The sequence below is a fragment of the Bombus affinis genome, chromosome 13 (genome assembly GCF_024516045.1).
Source record: "Bombus affinis isolate iyBomAffi1 chromosome 13, iyBomAffi1.2, whole genome shotgun sequence".
NCBI classification, from domain to species: domain Eukaryota; kingdom Metazoa; phylum Arthropoda; class Insecta; order Hymenoptera; family Apidae; genus Bombus; species Bombus affinis.
Window position 1 is genome coordinate 9957756 of NC_066356.1, and position 24252 is coordinate 9982007.

General features: G+C 31.5%; 4 protein-coding genes and 2 long non-coding RNA genes across 6 annotated transcripts; 3 read left to right on the forward strand and 3 right to left on the reverse strand.

Annotated features, from left to right (window-relative positions):
• The first annotated feature begins 184 nt into the window (after positions 1–184).
• Positions 185–1660, forward strand: LOC126923755 (protein canopy 4-like). The gene is made up of 5 exons (XM_050737515.1): positions 185–589; positions 679–805; positions 887–1021; positions 1095–1259; positions 1351–1660. Exons 1-5 carry the CDS (start codon positions 484–486, stop codon positions 1502–1504), a joined length of 687 nt encoding a protein of 228 aa, XP_050593472.1. The 5' UTR covers positions 185–483; the 3' UTR covers positions 1505–1660.
• Positions 1661–1880: 220 nt separating this feature from the next.
• Positions 1881–3652, forward strand: LOC126923600 (uncharacterized). The gene is made up of 2 exons (XM_050737240.1): positions 1881–2809; positions 2926–3652. Exons 1-2 carry the CDS (start codon positions 2427–2429, stop codon positions 3581–3583), a joined length of 1041 nt encoding a protein of 346 aa, XP_050593197.1. The 5' UTR covers positions 1881–2426; the 3' UTR covers positions 3584–3652.
• Positions 3533–4305, reverse strand: LOC126923602 (28S ribosomal protein S33, mitochondrial). Its single transcript, XM_050737242.1, has 2 exons — positions 4162–4305; positions 3533–4046 (listed from the first exon to the last, which is right to left on the reverse strand). The coding sequence occupies exon 2, from the start codon at positions 4006–4008 to the stop codon at positions 3682–3684; it is 327 nt and encodes a 108-aa protein (XP_050593199.1). The 5' UTR covers positions 4009–4046; positions 4162–4305; the 3' UTR covers positions 3533–3681.
• Positions 4306–6910: 2605 nt separating this feature from the next.
• On the forward strand, positions 6911–22444 carry LOC126923603 (guanine nucleotide-binding protein subunit gamma-e). Its single transcript, XM_050737243.1, has 3 exons — positions 6911–7070; positions 11249–11415; positions 20191–22444. Exons 2-3 carry the CDS (start codon positions 11303–11305, stop codon positions 20294–20296), a joined length of 219 nt encoding a protein of 72 aa, XP_050593200.1. The 5' UTR covers positions 6911–7070; positions 11249–11302; the 3' UTR covers positions 20297–22444.
• On the reverse strand, positions 10238–11258 carry LOC126923607 (uncharacterized). The gene is made up of 2 exons (XR_007713235.1): positions 11060–11258; positions 10238–10992 (listed from the first exon to the last, which is right to left on the reverse strand). It is a non-coding gene; the product is annotated as an uncharacterized LOC126923607 (long non-coding RNA).
• LOC126923613 (uncharacterized) lies at positions 15082–15545 on the reverse strand. The gene is made up of 2 exons (XR_007713243.1): positions 15409–15545; positions 15082–15331 (listed from the first exon to the last, which is right to left on the reverse strand). It is a non-coding gene; the product is annotated as an uncharacterized LOC126923613 (long non-coding RNA).
• Positions 22445–24252: the final 1808 nt, after the last annotated feature.

Consider the following 24252-nt stretch of genomic DNA (forward strand, 5'->3'; position numbering starts at 1 on the left):
AAGATATTATAGATCTCTGTAAGAATAGAGACATCAAAAAAGAAAGAAAAATTTTTCAAATCAATATTTTTATATATATTAAATAATAAACATTTTGAGTCACTTGTTTTTTTAATAAAAGTTATTTTTGCCATACTTAGAGATCTTTAATTTTTTGCGCACTTTATCTTATAGAATGGCTCAGTGCTCCATGGGCACCAACTCATGTGAAAAAGCCCTTAGGAAACTATTGAATAATAATCTTAAAATGTTTACGATGTCCAAGCTTCCATAATTATAAGTGTAATCATTATTCCCGGTCCTTTCATGTACGTCATATAAAAATTCTAAATATATTTGATATAATGTTAATAAAAGGAAATACAGATATGAGTAAATGTGAGCTAGAAGTGTCATAGATGTGAATGAATAATTCGAATCATTCCATAATCATACAGTTCCTCTAAACGATTACCATAGTTTTGTGAACTTATAATTGTTATAATGTACATTCTAACGCAAATATTTTTGACGCATTTATTATTTTCGTATCTTGTAATTGGTTGTCCGGAAGAGGAACAAGGTGTTAAGTATGCAAATAAATGCGAAGGTAACTACATATATACATACGTGTAGTGTACATTGATAAATTTTTATAAATGTACATAGAAAGCAATGCATATAATTGTTTTGTTATAGTTTGCAAAGTTGTGGCTATCGAATTAGAAGCTAGGTTAGATGAAACTGGTAAAACGCACGATGTACTTGAAATTGGATATTCTGTTGATGATGTTTCACCCAAGAGGAAAAAGGAATACAAAAAATCGTAAATATAAAATATATTTTTAAAAACGCAATATTCTATGTGTTCGTAAATTCTAGTTTACATTGGTTTTGTTATGTTTAGAGAATTACGTTTAGTAGAAAGTATGGAAAATCTGTGTGAACGTATATTGGAATATAATATTCACAAGGAACGTGAAGATAGTACACGATTTGCCAAGGGAATGAGTCAAACGTTTAAAACACTTCATGAACTTGCGTAAGTTATAATTTAAAAACAAGGAGTTTGAACTTAAAGTACCATTAGAAATAATTATATTATATTTACATAGGCATAAAGGTGTCAAAGTTGATCTAGGAATCCCATATGAATTATGGGATAAACCATCTGTTGAAATTATTACTTTAAAATCACAATGTGAAAATTTAATTGAAAATCATGAGTCTGATATTGAAGACTGGTATCATAACTATCAAGGAAAAGTTCCATTAACTAGGTACTAATTTATTATTATTAGTTATATTTTATATTTAGGTTTTATTTATTGAGTTTAATTCCATTAAATAATATGATTTTCATCCTATTAGGTATTTGTGTTCAGAAAGAGTATTAAAGAATGATAATGATTCTTGTCTGAAAGAAAAAGGTGATACTAGTGGTGAAGTTAAAAATAAAAAGAAAAAGAAGATGCAAGTTGCAAAAGTTGAAAATGAAGAAAATGATGTGAAAGAAGAATTATAAACTATTCCAAAAAATTATTATCATCATTATTATTATTGTTATTACTATAATTTATGAATCAAACACTTTTAATTCATAATAGAAAAATTAATGGCAACATATAAAAAAGATAAAGTGATTTAGAAAATATAAGTAGAATAATATTATGTAATAATATTTTCTGAAGCCAGTTTTTTCTATTACAAATTTTAATATCATCTTTTTATACCTGATCTATAAATAATATAAATAGTGCCCTATGATTGCCATAATTATTATGTTAATATACTTACCTTTTAATTAAATAAACAATTATATAAACAATTATATAAACAATTATATAAACAATTATATAAACAATTATATAAACAATTATATAAACAAATAAACAATTTTACATTCAGTAAAAATCATGGACTTTTAATTTAAGTTATTATAGTATTAACTTGAAGATAGCTACATAAAAATAAGATATATTTCAAATGCATATTATATTTTTTATTTCATTTTAATGAATATGTCATTTTACATTTCATTTTTTCTGATCTTTATAAATTTGAATGAATATAAAAGTATACTATTAAAAGGTAAAAGAGCTCAAGATGGTCAGTTTCCTTGGTTGATACAGTTTCAAACAGTAGCACCATGTGGTGGAGTACTTCTATCACCAGATTGGGTTTTAACCGCAGCGCAATGTGTGCAAGACAAGAGAAATGTATGATACTTTTTCTACCTAACACTAAGAAAAGGATATATATATAGTCATATCTTAATTTTATTAATACAGTCCATTACTTTATTTGCAACTGGACTAAATGGAACTGACTCTAAACAGACATTACCTGTAAAAGCTACATATATATATCCCACATATGAAGCTTATTCTGTTCTTCCTGATCGAGATCATAACATAGCTCTTTTAAAACTTACTAAGCCATTTGACATGTGCCATAATAAAATAATCCTACCTAAGATTGTGCCTGTCAAATATGATGATGATTACAAACTATGTTTGATATTTGGATGGCAAAGTTATATCGCACCATCTTCAAAAGTTCTAGCTAAGCCAGTTCTATATTATGAAGTAATTCTTAATTCCTGGAAAATGTGTACATATATGATAAAAACAAATACAACTTACACAAATGTATTTTGTACAATGGTTGAGTTTAAGGATGAAATGAGAGCCTGTGCTGGTAATCCTGGTTCTCCAGTTGTATGTGAGAATAAAAAACATGAGATAGCTCTTGTTGGAATTGCATCTTGGACAAACTTTTCTTTAGAATGTGGAGATCTTCCAACATATATCGATGTCGGCGCATTCAGGTATAAATACAAAAATAAACTTACCAACAATTTTTATAAAATTTTAAATTAAAGAAATAAAAATTTGACACATATGTATTTAAAACTGAATTATAATGTATAACTTTTGCAATTAGGGCATGGATGGATGATTTAGTTTTTAATAGCAAGGACACAGAAGAATGGGAAAATAACACCAAATTAAATGAAAAACAGTGTACATTTAAAGAAAACACTAATGTACATGATAGTTTATGGAATCATTCAGATCTTTTACAATTAGATTCACGAATAAGTTATTGGCCAGGTAATACAAAAATACATTTACATAATAAAACTGGGACAGCAATAAAGTATCAAGAGATACCTATAGAAAGTATGAACAAATCTTATTTTTGGAATAAGTTATATCAATCTATTTCCAATAATTTTAACAATAAAAATGCATCTTCCTCCGATGGCTACTATAAAATGTCTTATCTAGATGTAGCAAAAGAACCAAGTAGTAATATTTATAAATATAAAGAAATTGGAAGTTCTAAAAATAAGAATCAAATTGTAGGAAATTTGAATGGTGCTATGAATAAATCAGTATTGTGTAATATTCAACAACAATTTGATAAAGTTACAGTACAACAAAATAAGGATCAAATAGAAATAGATGATTTTGAATTGTTATTACCACTTAATTTTGAAGCTGTTTCTTATTCTAATATTATTGTTGTATATTCTAAAAAATTATACTTATTTTTTCATTTTGTATTTTGGTATCTTTACATTATTATTTATACATAATATTTGGTATTTAAGTAAGCACATGTATTATATGAAATACATTTTATACAAATACGGTTTGATTTAATACACTGAATTTAAACAAATCAAATAACTTATTACTTCCTAAATCGTGGAGAAATCCATTTCTTTTTGCCACGAAGTTCTCTTAAACGTTCATACTCTTCCTTAAAATCTGCATGTTCATCTCTGTATAATCCATAATCCCTAAGATGTTTCATTAATAAATCAGATTCAACATGCCGTGGATAATAATTAACAATTTCTGGTCGCTTATTTATAGGTTTTTCGCTAAATAATGTCACTACTTTCATCGACTTCTTATTAGTCGTTCTTGTTACTTCACCAAATATTCGATTACTTAAACGATTCATATGTTTGGCATAACTGGTACCTGTTTTTGCAAGATCCAAGTATTTATTCATTTTGAAAGATATTTGATTATTTCTTTTCAGAATGTATCCTACGTAAAGTAGAATAAATTAAGGTTATATAGGTTAGGAAATATAATATTGTCTATTAAATTTAACTAGTTTTGAATTTTAATCATTAATATGTTACTTTAACTAAATACGTACTATTAAATGTGTATATGCAGGTGTAATAAATTATTAATATTCGCTTCTACTTAAAACTTTAAGTTTCAGGCATAAATAGCAGTACCTTTACTAAATATATAGTGTTAAAATATTTCGAATAGAATCAACTGCTAATTTAAGATAAACATAATTTTTTTTACAAAGATTAATAAAAAGATAAAAAATTGTTAATAATAAACTTACAAATTTCTATATATTTATCTAAAATTAATTTACAGGTGAGATTATCATAATTACATTATTACATCAACATTTTTATATTTTTATTTAAAAAAGTAAATTTTCTTCCAATAAAGAATGTTGGAATTATTAATCAATTGATAATATGATTTATCATTTATTTGCTACATGTTGTTTTTTTATTATGCAATTTTTTCTTGACTTTTTTACAAATGTTACCAAAAAATATGTATACAGAAAAATACATATATTATATGAATTTTTACTATTAATCTTTTTTATTTTTATTTCAATTTTTTTCCTTATATCTATTTATTTTATTACATTTTATTGAATATTGTAAAATATTTGATTCATTTATAGGATTTAAATTTCCTGCTTCAGTAGAATACGTATATGGCGCAATATGTCAAATCGTGAAATTTGAATTTTAGTGATTAAACATCATAAACTGGTATTTAAAAGTTTTCCTTGTGATAAACGTAAGTATACTAGTATCTATCTCATTAACATTCTTTGACTAAGGAAAATAAAGATATCAGAGAATGAAGTTAATAATTAAACGAATTTGACGATACAACAACATATACATAACTGTCGTTTCTTTAACCTGTTTAATGGTACCATAATTAGAAAAAAATTAATATCTGTTAGATTGATTTTAATTCTTGTAAATGTATGTAAATGAAATATACGTACTTTATTTCGGACAAAAATGATACTGCGCCTAAAGAAGTAGGGAATCTTTGGTCCACGTGTAATTAAATTAATTATAATAAATATTAATCATAAATTAGTTACATATCTATTATCATTTGTTCAAGTGTAATAACGAAATAAATAGATTATTCTTTTCATTGCTTACAATGTTGAGCTACCGATACAAATTTTATGTAATAAATCTCGACCATCAGTCAATAAATCAATCCCTGTAATTCACCAATGAAATTCTCCCCTTAGTATTAATCGGTTTTCGTCTATCCGTGAAATTTAGTTAGAAGACAACAAATGTATTCATTTAAATCTCGAGTGATCTACTTGTTAAATTGTAAATACTTTAAAATATACGATATCGTAAATAATTCCTGAGAAATTCAATGAACTGAGAATTCAATTACAATAATATTCGAATTTTTAATTCATCGTTCATATTAACTTTAATTTATTGTGTATTGTAATTGTAATGTCGTATAATGATGTTGTATCGCCTGTTTCGATTAATTCATTTCAATTAATAATCAAAATTTTGCCTAAAATCAATGTGTATATTTCTAATATCAAATTTTTACATATATATATTATTTAATATTTTACAAATCCAATTGTGTATTTTCTTTTTATTAGGAAACATTAAATGGGAAAAATTAAGTAAACTAATCTACTATACCTTACAAGTAGATTTTGCCAATCTTGTTAGCAAATATAATAAGAAGCTTGCACTATACAGCAATGATTAACAGTAGGTAGTAAATATGTTAATACTAGGATTAATTGCAATACAAATGAGAATCCATGCTGTTAATCTCTGTAAAGTGTTCAAAATGAAATAATATTGTTCTTCTGATTTTATGTAGACTCATTTGAAGATTGTTATATACTGTTCTAAGTTGTTAAATCTCTGTTGCTCACTATTAACTATTGTCCAATTATATCATTATGAAGAAAATCAAAGAGTACAAGAAGATATTATCAATTTTTGAAAATCTTTCAAAAATGTGATTTTTCAATTTCCATATTAAATTTTATCCATCAATTTTATAGACAAATTTTGTTCGAAGAACATTTTTTTTTAATATATAAATTATGCCATTTCTTTATTGTTCTTGCAGCATTGTAAAAAGAGCCACAATAAATTCACCGATAACAACGAAAACATCATAATCCGTATGTACCATTACGTACATAACGATCTGCATATACATGTAATATGTAAGCAACAGATTAGAGATCCCCAGGGTATGAACTTTCTTACATTTAACGGAACTTACTGCTCTCTAATTGAATTAATATTATCAGTAAACAATGACAATTACATACATACTATCGTCTTATCTGTTCGTTTTATCCTTTAAAATATATATTTACTTAAAACAGAAATCAAAATTTAAATGAAATTTCCTCCAAATCTTCGATGTTACCAAAAGTATAATTTCATATCGGCTTACATTCTTTTAATACATTAAATTCTGTTTTTTTCCCAAAACCTTATTTTATACCATCAAACGTACTTTAATCAGAAATTACAATATTTCCCACCATCGATATTATATCCTTACGAATATCCATATATAACAACGATATATTGTACTTTTAGAAACAATGAACATTATTTCTTTTTCACAGAAAGCTTACTTTCATCGGTACCATAGGAGGTCTGTAACGGAATCAAGATCCATCCAGGTCGGCAGGAAGGTTAACACGGTCAGTTTATTCATCACGGATTATAAGCGGACGGAACATTGGTCGAGGAATATTCTTATGACAACAATGATTGAAAATATCGGCACGTAAATTACCAGCAAATTAGATTGGCGAGTTTTGTTGAGGCTTCCGTAAGCGAATCGAGAAACCTGCCAAGAGTCAGCGCATCTCAGAACTTCTCCGACCTCCGGCAAGGTGAGTGCTACTCTCTAATATTCGACCACGACTATCGGACGGACTTCCTGTGGCACGTGACTTCTTCTCTTCACCGAAATTCTGTTTACTGGGTAAGTGCCAGTATCGAGAATACCTGTCGAAAATATCGTCAAGAGAAAACACCGATTCGATTCTGCGAGCGGACGATTTCGAAACAACGAATCTAGATACGGCGATAATAATTATTTCGCCGAATTTTCGCTCGGCATTTGTTCATATTTGCATCTATCTGTATTAATTACGTTGGTGCTGGTACGCCAAGCTATTTCAAAATGGTATCCGAAAAGTTTCCACTGCATTTTGCGGTGCTGATTTTTCAGATACCATTGGTTTTAGTTTTAGCGTAGGTTGGCTATACATACGTGCCTTGCATTTTAAGAGACATTTCTCGAGACTGAAGTGAACGTCGAGGCAAATGGTTATAGCAGATTTTGTTCTCTCGAGTTGCGAAGTTTTTCGCCGTTAATACATTATATTAGTCATAGACCGCAAACGTTTGTAATTTTTGTACCCGATAAACGCTTCATTCGTTGGAAATAACATGTTTGATTACTGATCGCTAATCAAGTAATATGTCAAACTAGATAAAACGTGTAATATCGTATTATAAAGATGAAAATCAGGATTCTGGGGAAAGTGGTAAATTGTACGAGCGTTTATGTTGCAGGAACATTGAATGTTTGTTTCCTGCACTTAAAATTGGGTATGGTGCATACAACATATTTTAAACGGATTACTGTGTAATTTATACAGGATGTCCCACGAAAAGCAGGATGTGATTCTCCATAAAAAGGAATAAAAAGCATAAGAAGAATAAAATTTTTGTATATAAAGCTTCGTTTTCAAGGAGACTGACTTGGAGATTTTGAAAACGTAACAACTATACGTGCGTTTAACTCATAAGTAATGACGCGATGAATCTTGGTTTACATTCTTTCTTTACAATCTATTATCTTATCAGCGTAAGCTAACAAAAATATTAAATAAGACAAAATGTTTCATCAATCTAAATGGTTCATCGAGTCATCATCTAGACATATACTCTACTCGATACATTTTCAAAATTGATTTTCTCAAAAACGAAACCTTAGATATTTTTAAAAATTGTGTTTTTTATTTCCGGTTTATTATCTCTGCTCGATAGTACTACCATATTTTGGAGCATACTCTATAGTTTGGATTTGTTTAAAATGATATAAATTCTATAATATAAAAGATTTCTATGAAGTATAAAGAAACACGTGCGAAATTTGTTTGTTGTATCAGACTTTTCACTGCACAGAATCGATTTGGAAATTTTGTTTGCTACATATTGTAATTCGTATACGTACATACATATGCATGCATAATGCATATGTGTGGTAATATAGATTACTAAATAAGTACAATGTCGGTAGAAAACTGGTTCTTCATGAAAAAATAAGTCGTAAATATAAAAAATGTAATTAACAATTATATGCAGGGTATTTCACAATAAATAGAAAGGTAGAACGAAATGTAAACTATGATTATTATCGTAACTTAAAATATAGGAGGAAATAAATAGCAATAGAAACACTAGCACCGATATTTATAGTATAGATGTGACAAAAATCAACTCATATGATAGGATCGCTAAAATGGAGATTATTTTTGGCGTGCGGGGAGGAGTAGCCTTGAGCAGTAGAAATCTTTATTTTTAATTATGATAACTTTTTATAATATGAAGTATAATCATCCATTCGTGAATATTGTTTAATTCGATCTTTCTAATTTAGGAATGGGTTGTAGTTAATGTACACATACATTTAGATATATGTAGTTTTAGTAACTAATAAGATACTGAAACTCGAAATATCGTAAATTCTAGAATCAATGTAGTACTTTGTTTTATTTTTGAAACTTCAAGAAGTTGTGCCAAAATGAGATAGCTCTAGCATATATGATCACCTAAATTTCTATTAAAGGTGACATTATCGCGATTTTATTTTTGATTAATAGCAGTTTGATAACTTAATTTTGTTCGCAAATAAATAAATTTCGTATATTTTGAGTTAGTCTCTCTTCCAAGTAAATTCATTTAAATATAATTAGGGAATTTTGTTGTTTCTACTTGTACAACGTTATGTGAACATGCATACGATGGACTTAAATGTCTTTTAACCATTTCAAGCCTGTTTGCGAGTATGTTCTGACTTGACATTGTGAAAGTAATTTCTTGGAAGATTTTATGACAAATAAAGTACATAGCCGGTACAGTTCGTACAATCAATAGAAACACGAATGGAATTATCCTCTAAGCATACATTGTAGTGCTCGTACATTTGCGTCTAACATTATTTAGAATAAAACAATGAATTTATGTAGTGATTTTGTTTCTCTTTGCAGTTCTTGCAAGTACCATGAAATAATGGTTTTTATTAAAAGTAGTTGTTACATACAGGATGCCTGAAAAGATTAGGACAGAACTAAAAGGTTCATATAAACTTATACTTGTAAATGTTTTATCGAAGAGTTATAAGTGTTCAAAGATTTTCAGGAGTTTCCTCTTAAGACTCGTTATACAAAATCGCAATTAGCATGCATCGAATGCACTTAGTATTCCATATTTCTACAACAGCAGGAATATTCGAAAAAGTTCAACAATTATTAGTTCGACGATTGGGATTCTGCATTTCTGCAGAAGCAGGAAATTTTGATTCCTCGTTTACTGTAACTGTTAAAATAACTAATACAAATTTTTGAACGCATATAACTCTTCAATAAAGCATTTTAGGACGAAAGTTTATATGAACTTTTTTATCTACTTGACCTCATTAACATATAGTATAACTTTTGTCCCGACCTTTTCGGATACTTTGCACATAGCATATGAAAAGGGAAATAGAGTATTTTAACATTTAGGATAATATAAGACTTAAGGTAACGTAGACAATTTAAAGTTGAAAGGGCAAATTATGAAACGTCGAAGAACGAAGCCACAGTGGTTATTTTATGTGGAATGTACCCATGAATTCGATAATTATGGTACATGATACAATAATCTTGATCGGTGTGTAAGTAAAGCAACGAATCGACTTTTATGAATAGACTGTTCCATTCAGTGTTTGTCTTTCAAATCTGACGGTGTTGTAGTTCGTATTAATATTTTTGAAGGTAAAGAAATATCGAAATTAATTTTTGCGTAAAGCAATAAATATTTTCAAGGGGAGAGATGTTAAACAAATAAATATGTAATTAAGAATAAACTATCATCTCGTTATTACCGTATTTTTACTTTATTGTTTGAACGTTCAAATTTAATTCATTTATGGTTTTTCTCTGCCTAATGGTCATTACCGCAAGAATAAGTGTGCAAACCGTAAAAAGAGAAGAGAGCATTAGAAATTTATTATGGGTACGCGCATTGTGTTTGTTCCATGTGTTCCTCGTTAAGATTCAAGCTTCGTTGCTTCCGTTGGAAGCGTCAAAGGGTTCTTGATTGAAAGTACTTAAAAACAGCTCATCAACGAATGGAAAAACAAGTATTGAGAAAAAAATAATTATTATTTTTTTAGTTTTTTGTAGGTATTAGTAATTGAAAGATCATAATTCGCGGAGATTTAATATTTCAAATTCTTATTCTTGCAAATTTTACAGTTAATCGAAACTATAATTCTAACGAAGCGTCGTATTAAAATATTTTATTCTACACATTTTATTCGTTTTTAGATATAATATCGCCCTGCTATTTATTGTACCACTCCTTATGGGACATTCTGTAAATACTCAGTAAAAAGTAATTATTGAATAATTTATGATTCCCCAACTGTAGTGATAGCATCCCTCTACCTAGAGCAAGATACATAAAAACACAAATCTATATGAAAGAAAACCATCTTCTCTTTTATAAGCGACGTTGTACCAATTATCCAAACCTATGACAAACCATTTGTTTACGCAGTTCCAAGAAATCCAAGACCATGTCCTTGAATCCTGCTGCATCAAAGTATCAAGTGTCTTCGGTATAATGATCTATAAGGTAACGATTAGTGAAATAATGGCTAAATAGCTATATAACGCTTCGATCTATGTTACGTACGGCTCGAATATCACGTGTGTACGAGGAACAGAACAAGATCCATTGTCATCTCGCGGAGGTCGCAACGAGGGAAAAGTTCGTGCACTTTTCCTCGCAGAATCGAATTTCCTGTTGCCAGTGTGTGACGTAGGTTTGGTGTTCCAATAACAGGAGTCCCCATACATAGTCGGTTCTATTGATTTTTCGTAGAGGCGCAAGCGCTATTCGGTTCTTATCTGGCAAAAGGGAGGCGCGGCTATAACCATGGATCCCAGTGTACTAGCTAACATGGACAAGGACGCATTGAAGAAGCAGATCGAGAACATGAAGTACCAAGCTGATATGGAACGGTGGCCCCTTTCGAAGAGTATTGTCGCGTAAGTCCATTAACCCCTCTTTTTCGCCCCATCTTCGTCGGTTGTTTCTCCAATTTTTTCTTACTTCCGCTTCCTTTTTACGGTTCTATTGTTTCACCTTATTTAGTAGACAACGATACGACGAGGATGGTCCACGGAAAGTTTCGTGTTACACGTCCAACAACCCCATCTATCTCATCCTATATTCGTCAATTATTCTTGAAATTTCATTTGTGTCTTTTCATTTTGCTTCTTGTTTCGTTTGATACACTGATTAACGCATGATGTTGTTTCCTATCTATCTTTGTTATCGTAAAAATTTATTGGTCGGTATAAGTAGCTGCCCTGTTTCACCTCATTTCTTGTTTTATCGTTGTTCGAGTAATAGGTTGAAATTTTGTTCAATTTGCCCGATGGACTGTTCCGTCCTTTCAACGACTTTTTTATATATTTGATTATTTCTTGTTTACTTATTATGCCGCATTTTTTAGACTGAATAGTTCATCTTGTATTTTCTTTATCTTCTGGGTATCATAGAAAGAATGTCCTGTGAAATGATTCATTATTTTTTGATAGGTTGCATAGATCAAGTTAAAAAGGATTCAGGATTTAGACATTTTTATACAAGACGCGCAGAGTAACATCTTTGTACCATTCTTCAGGCTACAATTTAGCAAACATACCGAACTTTTTAAATAAATAATGTATTAAAAAATACAGAATCATTTTACACTGGGAAAAGTGAATCGTATGAGGATTTTCTACAAATTGCACGAATATTAGTGGAGAAGTTTTAATAGTCAAAACCACATTCCTATTTGCATTTGATATGAATTTTATGATATTATTTGGAAGATTAGTTGTACTTCAAATGGCTCTATCACAGTCAAATTTAGTAAACATATGATATATAATGATGTGACACGATATTTAAGGAAACTGTATGTGTTAAATTAATTTTTATTTAAATTGAAGAATGATTAATCTAGAACAGCACCCAGTAAACAATGTTCCATTCAAATGACCCAAGTGATTTTGTGTTATATTTAGCATTTCTTTCGAAGTTATTTTTAGCTAAGAAGGTATTCATAATACATACATACATCGTGTAATACATAAACAGTGTGATGAAGATTGTGAGGAGCAAATCATTTTTATTTTCTGATCTTGCAAAATTCAGTTCACACATTCGAAAATCTACTAATTATATGCAATACAATACGTTTTACAATACATATATTCCTAGTAGCTTTGTAATTGATCCGAGATCCTCTTTCTTTCGATTCTTTTTCTCGTTTGTCTTCAATGTTTAAAAAAGGTATTCACAGTACAAAAGGCAAATAATGATTATTCATACTATTTAGGAAAAATTACCATAGTTATCACAAGAAATTATTAACATGGCATTGTAATCGTTTTAATCATATTTGTTAAATTTACTATTATTTTAATATGTCATAGTATCTGTATACCATTTATAACAAATCGTTTTGAATACTTTGAATCTTTTTATCGAGCTTCTTTCACATTCTTGCACATATTCGTTTATTCGAATTCATGCTTGCTTCCATGTAAAAACTGTTTCCTTCTTAAAATTCATATGGCGTATTCCAAAGTCCTCGAAAAACTTCAGAAGCTGGACGAGACGGACAATTTTGTTGGTATTTTACTGACTTTGATAATTAATCAAAAGAGCTTGAATGGTCAAGAAAACGATTATGAAGACTTTTGCAGCAGAAAACCTTGCAATAGTAAACACAAAAGCTTGGAATCTTTCGTATCGACATTATCATTGAAACTATCGAGAATATGAATGCTCTTTCTAATTATTTTATAATTTTTTTTGTTTGTTCGTCAACTTGCTTTTGTCAGATCACTTGGGCGTATCTGTCGAGTCGTTAGCAGCCAGAAAAATTGATTTAACGATCAACAGGTTGAAAGTTAGTAATATATATCTAATGAAAAATGGAAAGTAAATTGGATAAATAAGTTATAGCGCTTGTGTGGAAAGAGTATTTGTATTGTGACGAATTTTGATATTAGGATGGAAACTGTTATCTGTATAAAATTAAGCTGAGATAAGAAAGGAATTTTGAATATTATTCCATGCGTTGATTTGTCATTTTCTGCGCTAATTAATCTTAGAATTCCAAATTTACACAAAAAAGCTAGGCGGTTATCGACGAATACTATTTTTAATATTATTTTACATTATACGAGGATATTAGGTCAAATCAATATTAGTAATTCTGGTGTAATGAATTCAGAATCGATCAGCTGCTATGAGTACTACTTGATCCTTAATCAATTCTCTTCATTTTGGAAATTCATTCTTGTAACATATTAATACTTTATAGTTTAATATCAAACGTCTAGAATCTTTCGTTCATAGATTACATACTGTTATCCGATCCTAAGACTTTTCTTAATCATTTTCTCTTCATCAATTCTCTTCATCAATTTCTCTTCTCGAACTATCGTGTTTCTTTATCTCGATGCTGAGTTAGTACCTATTAGTGCTGTCTTATACGTATAGTTATCCATTCCAAATTATAAAGATTTATTTGTTTTCAAAACAAATGCAATTAGTTTTAGAAATAAAATAATATCATCATAAAGAGGTAATTAACAATTCTGTGATTATTTAAAAGACAAGGTATCAAACCTATCTGTTTTAAGATTTCGTGATGAAACACTTTTACATTGATTTTTCTTGGAAAAATAAAGCCTGCTATAATCAACGAAAATTGTTCTATATTTTTGACTTATTCTCACATACAGTTACTCTTCTCGCAATTACCGAATTCTTTGTAAATATGTAAGAAATTCCCGATTGCTTACATTTGGAAGAACCGTATATTTACTTCTTCCATGCTCGAGAATAAAAGCTGCTCATATAATTTATATTTGCTTTTTAAAAAAAAAAATACAGTTTTTCTATTTATTTGCTTTTTCCATGTATTGGTTTTTATTGCAACCTCTGGGTTGTTCATGATACTTGAGATATTATATTGTGATAAAGTAGCAACTCAGACGGTGGTTAAAAAAACAAATCGAACGACGCAGTATTGATCGAGTCATGTTGAACCGAGTCGAACGAAACAATCGTCGCGGTGTCGTATAAAAATCGTTCGGACAAAGTGATCGTAGAAGCTGCTTCCTAGACGAATCGAGAAACGCGAGACGTGTAGAATAGTGTAGATGACGACGTAATCGGTGTGGTGTGGCGCGGCGTGCCGCAACATGCTGCTAGTAATCGACAGTCAAGGTTAAATTACACCGACGTTCCCATATTACACGTTGGGACAGGATCTCCTTGGACGTGGAGTATCTGTTAATCGCATATTCGTGGACTGATCACTTTTAGACGCTCGCACTGTGCGTACTTACATACCAACTGGCTCATACGAACGAATTAATTGTATCAAAGTTGTAGGAGTTTTACATGTTAACTATCTTCCCTAATACGATAGAAAGGCGTAATTTTCGGATAGTCCCACGTCATGAACGAAGATGTAAAAAGATGTGAAAACCACAGGAGAAAATGTGATATGTAGATCCATCTTTGTTGATCTTCTGATTCTTATATTATGTTAGTTGAAGGAGACTGCCTCGGATTGGAAAAATTGTATTAAAGAGAGAGGAGGTTTTACGTGTATGTTACAACTGAATGGATACATACTGGACTGTATTATAAATTCATTCTGCTTTTATATTTACTACTAGCAGATATTTATGCAAATTTACATCTTTATAGGCACAGTTACGAAGAACGGAGCTTAAGCGCAGCGTGTTCTATACAATATCCGTATTATGTGTATTCTGTGTACCTTTGCATCCTCAAATTTCCCATAAATATATCAAAATCCGTAGTCTACCACCTATTGGACAATACCCACGATCTTGCGCTATATCTTTGCCTTGCCAGTAGCAGCAGCTAGTAGAAAATATTCTTTATTTATTTATATGTTTGAAATATGCCAATGATTCCTTTTAATGACAATAAATTTTTACCTAAATGGCTGTTGACGTGCAACTTCTACGATGTATGTTACATTAACGATCGTAAAGTCAGTAAAGGATCGAAAAAACCATATTACATCACCAATCGGATATGTTACACTCTAGTACAATAACATAGACCGCTATTTTAATTAAAAAGATCTCAAGCAAATCGACAAATAGGTAAACAAGGATAATCTTGTTTATATATCAATCTTGGTTCGTTTGAGTGGACGCACACAATTAGTCCAATGTTCCTCTGAGGTCTAGAGGCTGTAATGGCGACGCGCGCCTAATGAGACAGACGTTCAGTGTTCGATAACATATGGGAAGTTGCACAGCGTTGCGGAACGAACGCGGAACCGCATTCGAGCAACGACGTTGCTCGTTGCGGTTTTCGAGGGGAATCGTACGCGAAAGCAAAAAGTTTCCGCGGTCTGCTACTCGGAGAGTGCCCGAGTGAAAGGTACCTCCCATTTTTTTCTTCCTCTCTTACCGATCGAGCTAATCTCTCGCTCACCGTCTTGCACTTAACGCCGGACATTCTCCTCTTTCAAACGTGGTGCGCTTTTTCCCTTTGCGCGCTTTGAAATTCCTTGGAAGAAACAGTATTTTCCGTGCCAACTACGTACAACGTATATTGTATACAGCGACTCGTAAAACTATTCGAACGCTTGCCATAGCAAATTTTTACGTACATACGGTATATATAAAAGGTCTTTACACGTATCCTTAGTCTCTAATAAAATGATTTTTCATGAGGTCCTACGAAATTTTTATAGAAATTTAATATGCTTGGAGTTAATTAATCAGTATATAATTCCTATAATAATAATAATAGTTTTGTAGCCACTGTATTATGTGTATTACATAAAACGTGATTACAAATTTCATTTGTATCGTGGCGAGATACGACTGTGAATGATTTTCATTATTCGTGAAATTTGAAACGAATCTGAAAATTGATGTAGAATTTACAAGGTGCTACTACTACTAACATGTATTTAGTAAAAAGTTAATGTACAATATAGAAAGCTGACTGTGTTCGTAAAACTTTTCTATCGCAAACATTCCGGATACTTTCGCGAAGCATTATGCTTGTGAAACTTTGCTCTTGTGGTACATAGGAAAAGTTGGTTTTGTATCGTGTATTAGCTTTATCAAGTAGGAATAATTATATTGCATATCATAGTCGCTATTAGAGTTACATACAGTGACTTATTATAGGAAATTTACATGGGCAATGTAGTCGACTATAAACACTAAGGGCCTGAATTTAATACTCACCACTTTTGTCGATATAATGAAGTTCTGATTGATTGAGAAAATAATAAACTTCAAAAAGAAATTAACACCCTAAATGTTTCGAATTCTAATTTGCTACTTGCTATTGTAAGATGCATTGTAAACAAGTATTTATTCTTCTTTTTTTGCTGGGAGATACTGAACCAAAGACAGTCGCAGTACGGTAAAATAAGAAACTTTAGGTATCATATATTGTACAGGTATTTATACGGTGGTAAGCATCCCACTTTATGGAGGTTGATACAAGGGGAAGCTAGAACCTTATGGTAAGAGCAAGATGTGAAAATATGGAAGAAGAAAATAGGTATTGGAGAAAGGAGCAGGACAGCCTGTGTAGGATATACAGAAGGAATATATATATAACGATAAAACACTTAGTAGAGAACTATACAGGTGTGCAAACAGTAAATTTAAGCGTGGAAAAAGTTCTATACGATAGAAGGGAGCAACGTGTGGTGGAATGGTGGAAAGGGGCAGCATTGTAGGAATGAGGAAGGAAAAGGACGAGGGCGGGAGAAAAGAAAAGTAGATGCAATGAAGTAGAGGATAAATGGGGGGATTAGAATAGTTCTAAAGAGAGTAGCAAAGGCTAGAATAAGGAGTAAGCGTTCGAAATAGAGTCATCTGAATAGAGTTAGGTGGATAAATGATATGAATGGAGTTATGGAAGAATGAGAGAGACGAGTGAATAATTGTACGGGTATGTGTGTTGAGTAGAAGACTATGTAAACCAAGTTTACATTTCCTAGGCTATGAGGCTGAAAATTAAATAAATTATTAATACTAGTCTAATTTCGAAAAATATTATAAAAACTGTTTAAAGAATGTGAAAAGGAACGTATTTGAATTTTTTTCATAAAAGGTATAAAATAAAGAAATAGAATGGAAAAGTTACTCTTTAATTAGGTAGATTTTATACGAATAACGTTCGACGTTCTTTTAAGGAAACGTGAATGAATGTATTACTCAACCTAACAGTTTAATAGAACAGAATACGTAAATGTAATATAGAAAGTACCTAATAAACATGAAATATCTATATGAGTCAGTATTGACCCAGTCTTTGCTGCCCGAGAGTTAAACGAGCTTTTACATAGAATTTAATGTCTCCAAACTTGATACGTTGAAGTTGATAATATAGTTTATATTATAGGGTTTGGATGCATGTGGAAGTCTAGAAACTATGTTGTGAAAGTTGTAGAAATTATTTTCTATCATAATGAACGAGTCCTTTAAGTGTAATAGAATGGTGTGCTTGGTAAGATATTTAGATCTTAATAAATAGAAAATAATAATAATTCATCCATCTCATTCTCACCTATCTTAGGAAGCAATTGATAAAATTTAATATAATTGGACAATTTTTAAATAATCTTGAATAATATGATTATAACATTTTAACGTAAAACACTTTTCTAAAACAAGCATTGAAAAGTTACTTGTGTAAGTAGTAACAGGTCATTAACCCACATTCGTTTCTAATAAAGAGCGATAAGTGAAAGCTTATAATTTTCTCGCATTTTCCGCTAAGCTGCGGGTTAACTGGAACAGGAGATCCTTATTATTATAACTATTACTGATTTACTGATACTACTAATACGACCGATTCATTAACAGCTTTGCTTGAATGTTTTAACATACACAGCATACCACATATAATGTTAAAAATAATAATAAGCATACCACAGAGTTAAGTAAATTAAAGTAGAAACTACAATATGTACAAAAATTATTTACTACCGTTAATCAATTATATTATTGACTATTTAAAAGAATGATACCTAGTTCTAAGATTAATTTTTCATAATTCAGAATAAATCCCGTACAGTGACCTGCATATTCAACTAAAATAGTTCCATTACCATTAATCCCTAGTGTATCTCGATACCAGATACATAATTCAAATCTTTCCCCCTGTGGCTCATCAACTTGAAAAAATCGTGCTAGAATTATAGTTGCGATTGCATGTAGACATAGGACGACCTGCTTTACTCAACGACATAGCTGAAGAATTTGTGCCGTATCCTTTCAACTTATTCTTTGCGATCAGATAGATTCAAGATAACGTTGGATATCTGGGGATCGGTGCAAACAACAGAGCGCAATAGAAAGTGTTATAAATTCATTTTAATCAAGAAATCTGAAACTATTGCAGAAGACGTTATCAGAAAGTTAAGGAAAATTTCTAAGATATCGTTGCGATAGATAAATTCCGAATAAAGACAAATTTAAAAAATAATTTGCAATAAATAATTTCTAAACCAATATTTGTAACGCGCCTATAAGAGTCAGTTTAGATTGTTCCACATTGCAATTTTTAGATACCCACCTACTGCAATACCTTTTAGCCTTTTGCAAAGGCTTAATGTTTCTCTGATTCTTTTTATTTTAAAGGGAATTGATTAGACTGACGTTATAAAGTATAGTTGCACGAATTGAACTAGAATTTGTTGAAGTTGCTTTATCTAGAAGTATTTAGCGAGAAAATCGGAAAAATTGGTCGATCGCGATTGAGCAGTCGCGAACCTTCGGAACACAGAATTCTCCTTGAACGCAAAATCGGCCAGACTGGCCGCGAGTCCCTTTCACCGAGCCTTCTCGGCGAAACGACCAACTATTCGTTCCTCGCTGCACTTTTCCTTGCATCGCTTGCAACCTTGTTACGTTTACAACGATCCTATATTATATCTCGTCAACGTGTCTCCTCAGACACCTGGAAATTCATTTGGATTTCGTTCTTTCCTGAAAATATCGCACATATTTTAAATACTTATTAGATCAAATATATTTCGAATGAGATATTCGAATTAATGTTTTATATAGTCTTTTAATTGAAATTTCTTTTAAAATTGATATTACAAAACTAGTAATTTTTCAGGATATAATTCGTAACGAAATTTATTAAAATTGATATACAATCAATAGGTAGAGTCGTAACCAATATGCATTGATAATGTAACTGTTGCATAATGATAATGTAAGAATTATGTAATGGTGATATGGGAATATTATTGATCACTGAACGTGTACGTAACCAACAAGTAATTGGCAGTTAAATCGACAATCATAAACATGTTAGAAATATCTTTATTAAATATATAATGCATCGTAACATAATTTTAATATAAACAATTGTCTGCAGCTTTTTCCAATCGATTCTTTTTAATTTCTTCCTTCTTCGTAAGAATTTCTGTATTGAACTGTGTTTTAGCTTCAGTTCAGTTAGCTTAGTACAACATAATTTGCCTTTTTATTCGAAACTATTCGATCAGAGGTTGCAAATTGTTAATATTTCTTCGTTATTTTACGCTCTTTCGTTTTTAATTTTATACATTCAATCATTAATAAATATTTCGTTTTTTCGATTCTTAGAACCATTCAACGTTCTCGTAAGAGATTCCACCTTCAACGATAGTCGAAAATATAACCGAACGAACAGAACTGAATCAAAAGAAAACTTGATCTAGTAGACGATCTGCTTGCTTCCAGGATGAGGGAGTATGTGGAAGAGAATGAGAAGACTGACCCACTGATACACGCGCCCGACAAGAAGAACAATCCCTGGGCCGAGAGAGGCAAATGCATAATCATGTAATCAGGACGTAGAACCGCAGGGGAGAAGGAGAAGGAGAAGAGGCGAGGAAGCATCTGAGCGAGTACCATCCGAAGCGAGCAGGAGAAGCGGAAAACGTTTTAGCCGCGTTTCAAGTTAAACCAGCGAAACGAATAATAAAACCAAAAGAACGAAGCAGACAAACTAAAATAAAAAAAAGAAAAATACAGAAAGGCGAGAAATACATACACGTAAAAGAAGAAAAACGTTTAAAAAAAAGGCAGAAAATAAGAAGAGGAAGGAGTTAAAGAAAGGATAGGAAAGACGTATGACGAATGAGAAGGAATTACGATGAGCAAAAGAAGAAGGACAAGAGGAGAAAGAGAAATCAGGCGTTGGCGGAGCGATTTGGATGAAATCCTGGAAGAGGAAGGTGCCAGGAAAGCAGCAAAGTCTCGGAAGGAGGAGCACGACTGGCGCGAAGCGAAATCAAAGTAGCCGGAGCAAATTATTCAACAATCTAATTCCTCGCGGTTACCTGTTCGCGGTAACTTTCCCGTTTGGCATGCAAACGAACGAGTGGCACGTTTCAGCCCGGCTTTCTTTGTCTCTCTAATCTCCGCGGCTCTCGAATTGACTACTCGAGCTATTCTGAGGACGTGGTCCTTGATCTGGCTAAGTTTCGATCGATTCGCACGACGGCGAACCGAGACGCGAAAAGTATCGTGTATCGATATTAATTGGTTAAACTTTCACCTCGTGCGTCTATCGCTCTCTATTTCTCTGTCTCTCCTCTTCAGCCTCTTCATCCTTCGTTTCCTTCTTTTCGAAGGGCCGCTCCCTTTCTCTCGGAATAAATGAATTCCACCTGAGCGAGCTCGATCTAATTTATCCGAGGATTTTAGAAAAGCAAGGCTACGAACGAAAAGGCACGGACACGGTGAAAATTTAATCGATCTAAGAGGACTAGACGAGAGAGCGGGCGAAACGGCGCGAAACGAACGGATCTTCTGAAACGGGCTCCGCTACGAGTACGCGCTTCCGCTTCGTCGTCGTTTCGAGTTCCGAGTTTTGGATAAGTTCTGAATAATATCAGTTCCAATTCGACTCAATTCGTTTCGATTCGATCCAATCCGTTTCGACTCGGACACGTGTTACGCGTCGTAATACACATCGTGTGCAATTCGAATCTAGTACCACGGAAAACTCTTTTGAATCGTTCATTATATCGTGTAAGGATTATTTATCTTAAGTACACAATGTAATCTAACGTCATTATATGTACACACGTTATACCATATGTCGTACGATTAATACGCTATGCATATTTCTGCGAATTTCTTACGAAAATATAATATATTCACATCGTTTAATGGAGATTATTGTATGCTGTTTCGTCCTGTTCCTTTACATCGGGCATTAGTTTCTGTCGCGTGCTTTCGTAATCTACCGTTTCTTCAGAATTTATGGAAACGTTTTTATTTTGCAAAAGAACGGCAGTGTTTTCTATCTTTTAAGTAAATTAGTTAATTCAACGTTTCCGAAATGGTCATCGTAAAGTTTAATCGTATTCGTTGGTTATTTGATTAAATTCGCGTTTATTTTAATCACTGTGGTAGATACGTCGTTGCTTCAAATAAGTATAGCGTTAGATAAATGCAAGATGTTTCATTGTTCGTGAATATCTTGAATATTTTTGACGTTTATGAAGATGTGAAGTCTCTGAAGCAAAATTATACGACTCGAAGGAATAAGATGGCTGCTCATTTAGGAATTTTCATAAAATGATAATTTTGATATTATTATACGTGTTTCATCATCTAACCCGCGCGATTTCATTGTTAAACATTTTCCCATATTTTTAGCAGATATTCAAGAATTTATGGCGAATGAAATATCTTGCGTATTTAAACAAATAATTTCACAGACTCTTATTCCTAATACATATTTCATTAACATCGTATGTACATTAATCTAAAAATCATTTTTATATGATGTTCTATTTTAATTAATCTCAATCGTCACTAATTTTAGAAAACAAGAGAAAACAACAGCGATAAGCTTAAAAAGTTCGAAACTTCTCCACCAATAAATTAGACCAACACCGATATTTATAAATACATCAGACAAGATTGTGGATATATTCCGTAATTTCCAAATTCAATTCCGTAAAAAAAAAAAAAAATGAAATATATCATCGAATAACTTTTTCTTTAAACAATCCACCGCTTTTTCCTCCAATTTAATTGTACCACGAATGACAATTTTGCATAGCTAAGACTGCCAAAATGTATGCTTAACAAGAAAACACACGGATAATTATAAAGTCTATAATATGCTGAAACAGATTATAAGAAAGAAAACTTAAAAATAACACGTTTCACGGTGCAGTGTACAGTATTAATTCGTACCAATTTCCTTTGTAATTTGTAAACGGAATTTATAATGTTATTAAAGCAATTTTCATTGCAGGGACCATCCTGTATGTACCACAGACAGATAAAACAAAAATAAAGTATCGTAAACGCCTAACTCGAATTCTCTCGAGGGTTGTTCAAAACCACAAGAAACTGCCGAAGAATACACCGTGGAGATGCGATTCTGCTGAACGGCCATTGACGTGGCCCGTGATTCTTCGCCCACGATATTCTGTATCGATTCTGGCATTCATTGTTCAACAACCGTTTCCACTGTCGATTACCAAGCAAACCTCTTAAGCTCGCTCGCGCAGGAAAACTTATCTTCAGCCCTGAAACGTCTGGCGAACGAGGCCGAGATTCCTTTTGGAGGAGGTGTTGCATTTCAGAAATGTGTTTACAACAATGTAGCTGCGTATTTGTAAAAATGATGGATGAGAAGAAGAGAGTGAAGAAAAAAAAGCAGAAAACGAGAAAGGAGATTGTATTTTCGTTGGGGTACAATGTCGAATTATATCGTTGTGTCGTTGAATAAAACGCGTGTGAAGGATGAAAAGAGGAACATAATGAAAAATTACTTTCACTTTTTACTACATGCAACAAGCCTTATGGATAGCTGCTTGGCTTTCCAACAATTAATAATTATCGAGGATATGCTTTGGTCACGGTATTTTATTTCGATATCGTCTTCCATAAAACGTTCTAGACGATGTGGGTGATTAATAAAACCGATGGAGGTTTCTTCCTAGAGAATGCACGATAATTATTTCTCTACGTGCTTGTGCTTGTAGGAGACGTTAAGAAAAAATCACGTGGCCCATCCGTTTGCACGAGGAAAGAAAGATTTATTGTTAGCAAATGTGTTCGAAGGTTAATATCTATTGAAATATAAGTGATAACGAATATAAAATATTTTATGATTCGTTTGTTATCGGTGTACGTACTTTTTTAATTGGTACCATAGTTTCTTATCTTGGAATATGAAGAAGGAACATTGTGATACGTAATTTAAGCCTGAAAATATTTCTTTGTTAATTTTTATTAATGAACTGCTAACAGATAATTGAGGAAGAAGATACTTGTTTTGAATGTTGAATCATTAATCACTTAATAGCATCAAAGTGTATTAAATCGCTATATTAATATGTTGAATTATTAGAAAATTGTAAAAGATGATAAAATTATATCGGATATTCCAGTTTGTAGGTGTATCTGTTGAAACGTAATTTAAAATCATTCAGATTCTTCAAAATAAGTCAAATTGTTCGTTTTTCATCGTATTATATGTAGGATGCATAAGAAAAAATAAATGTAATGAAAATATACATTTTTATTCATAAAATTAAAGAATTATTCATGAAATTTCACTAAAATCTCTACAAATGAGAAACGAATTTCAGATCTAATACTCTATCTATCTCTTATTTGAATGAAACACATACGCATACAATACTTCTCGGTTTTAATGGTTTAAATAATTAACACAAACGATTATCTTATCTCCGAACTTTAATTAACGCTTTTTGAGACGTTTCTAGTATGTGATCTATTACCAAATATTTATCAAACTTATGCACCTGG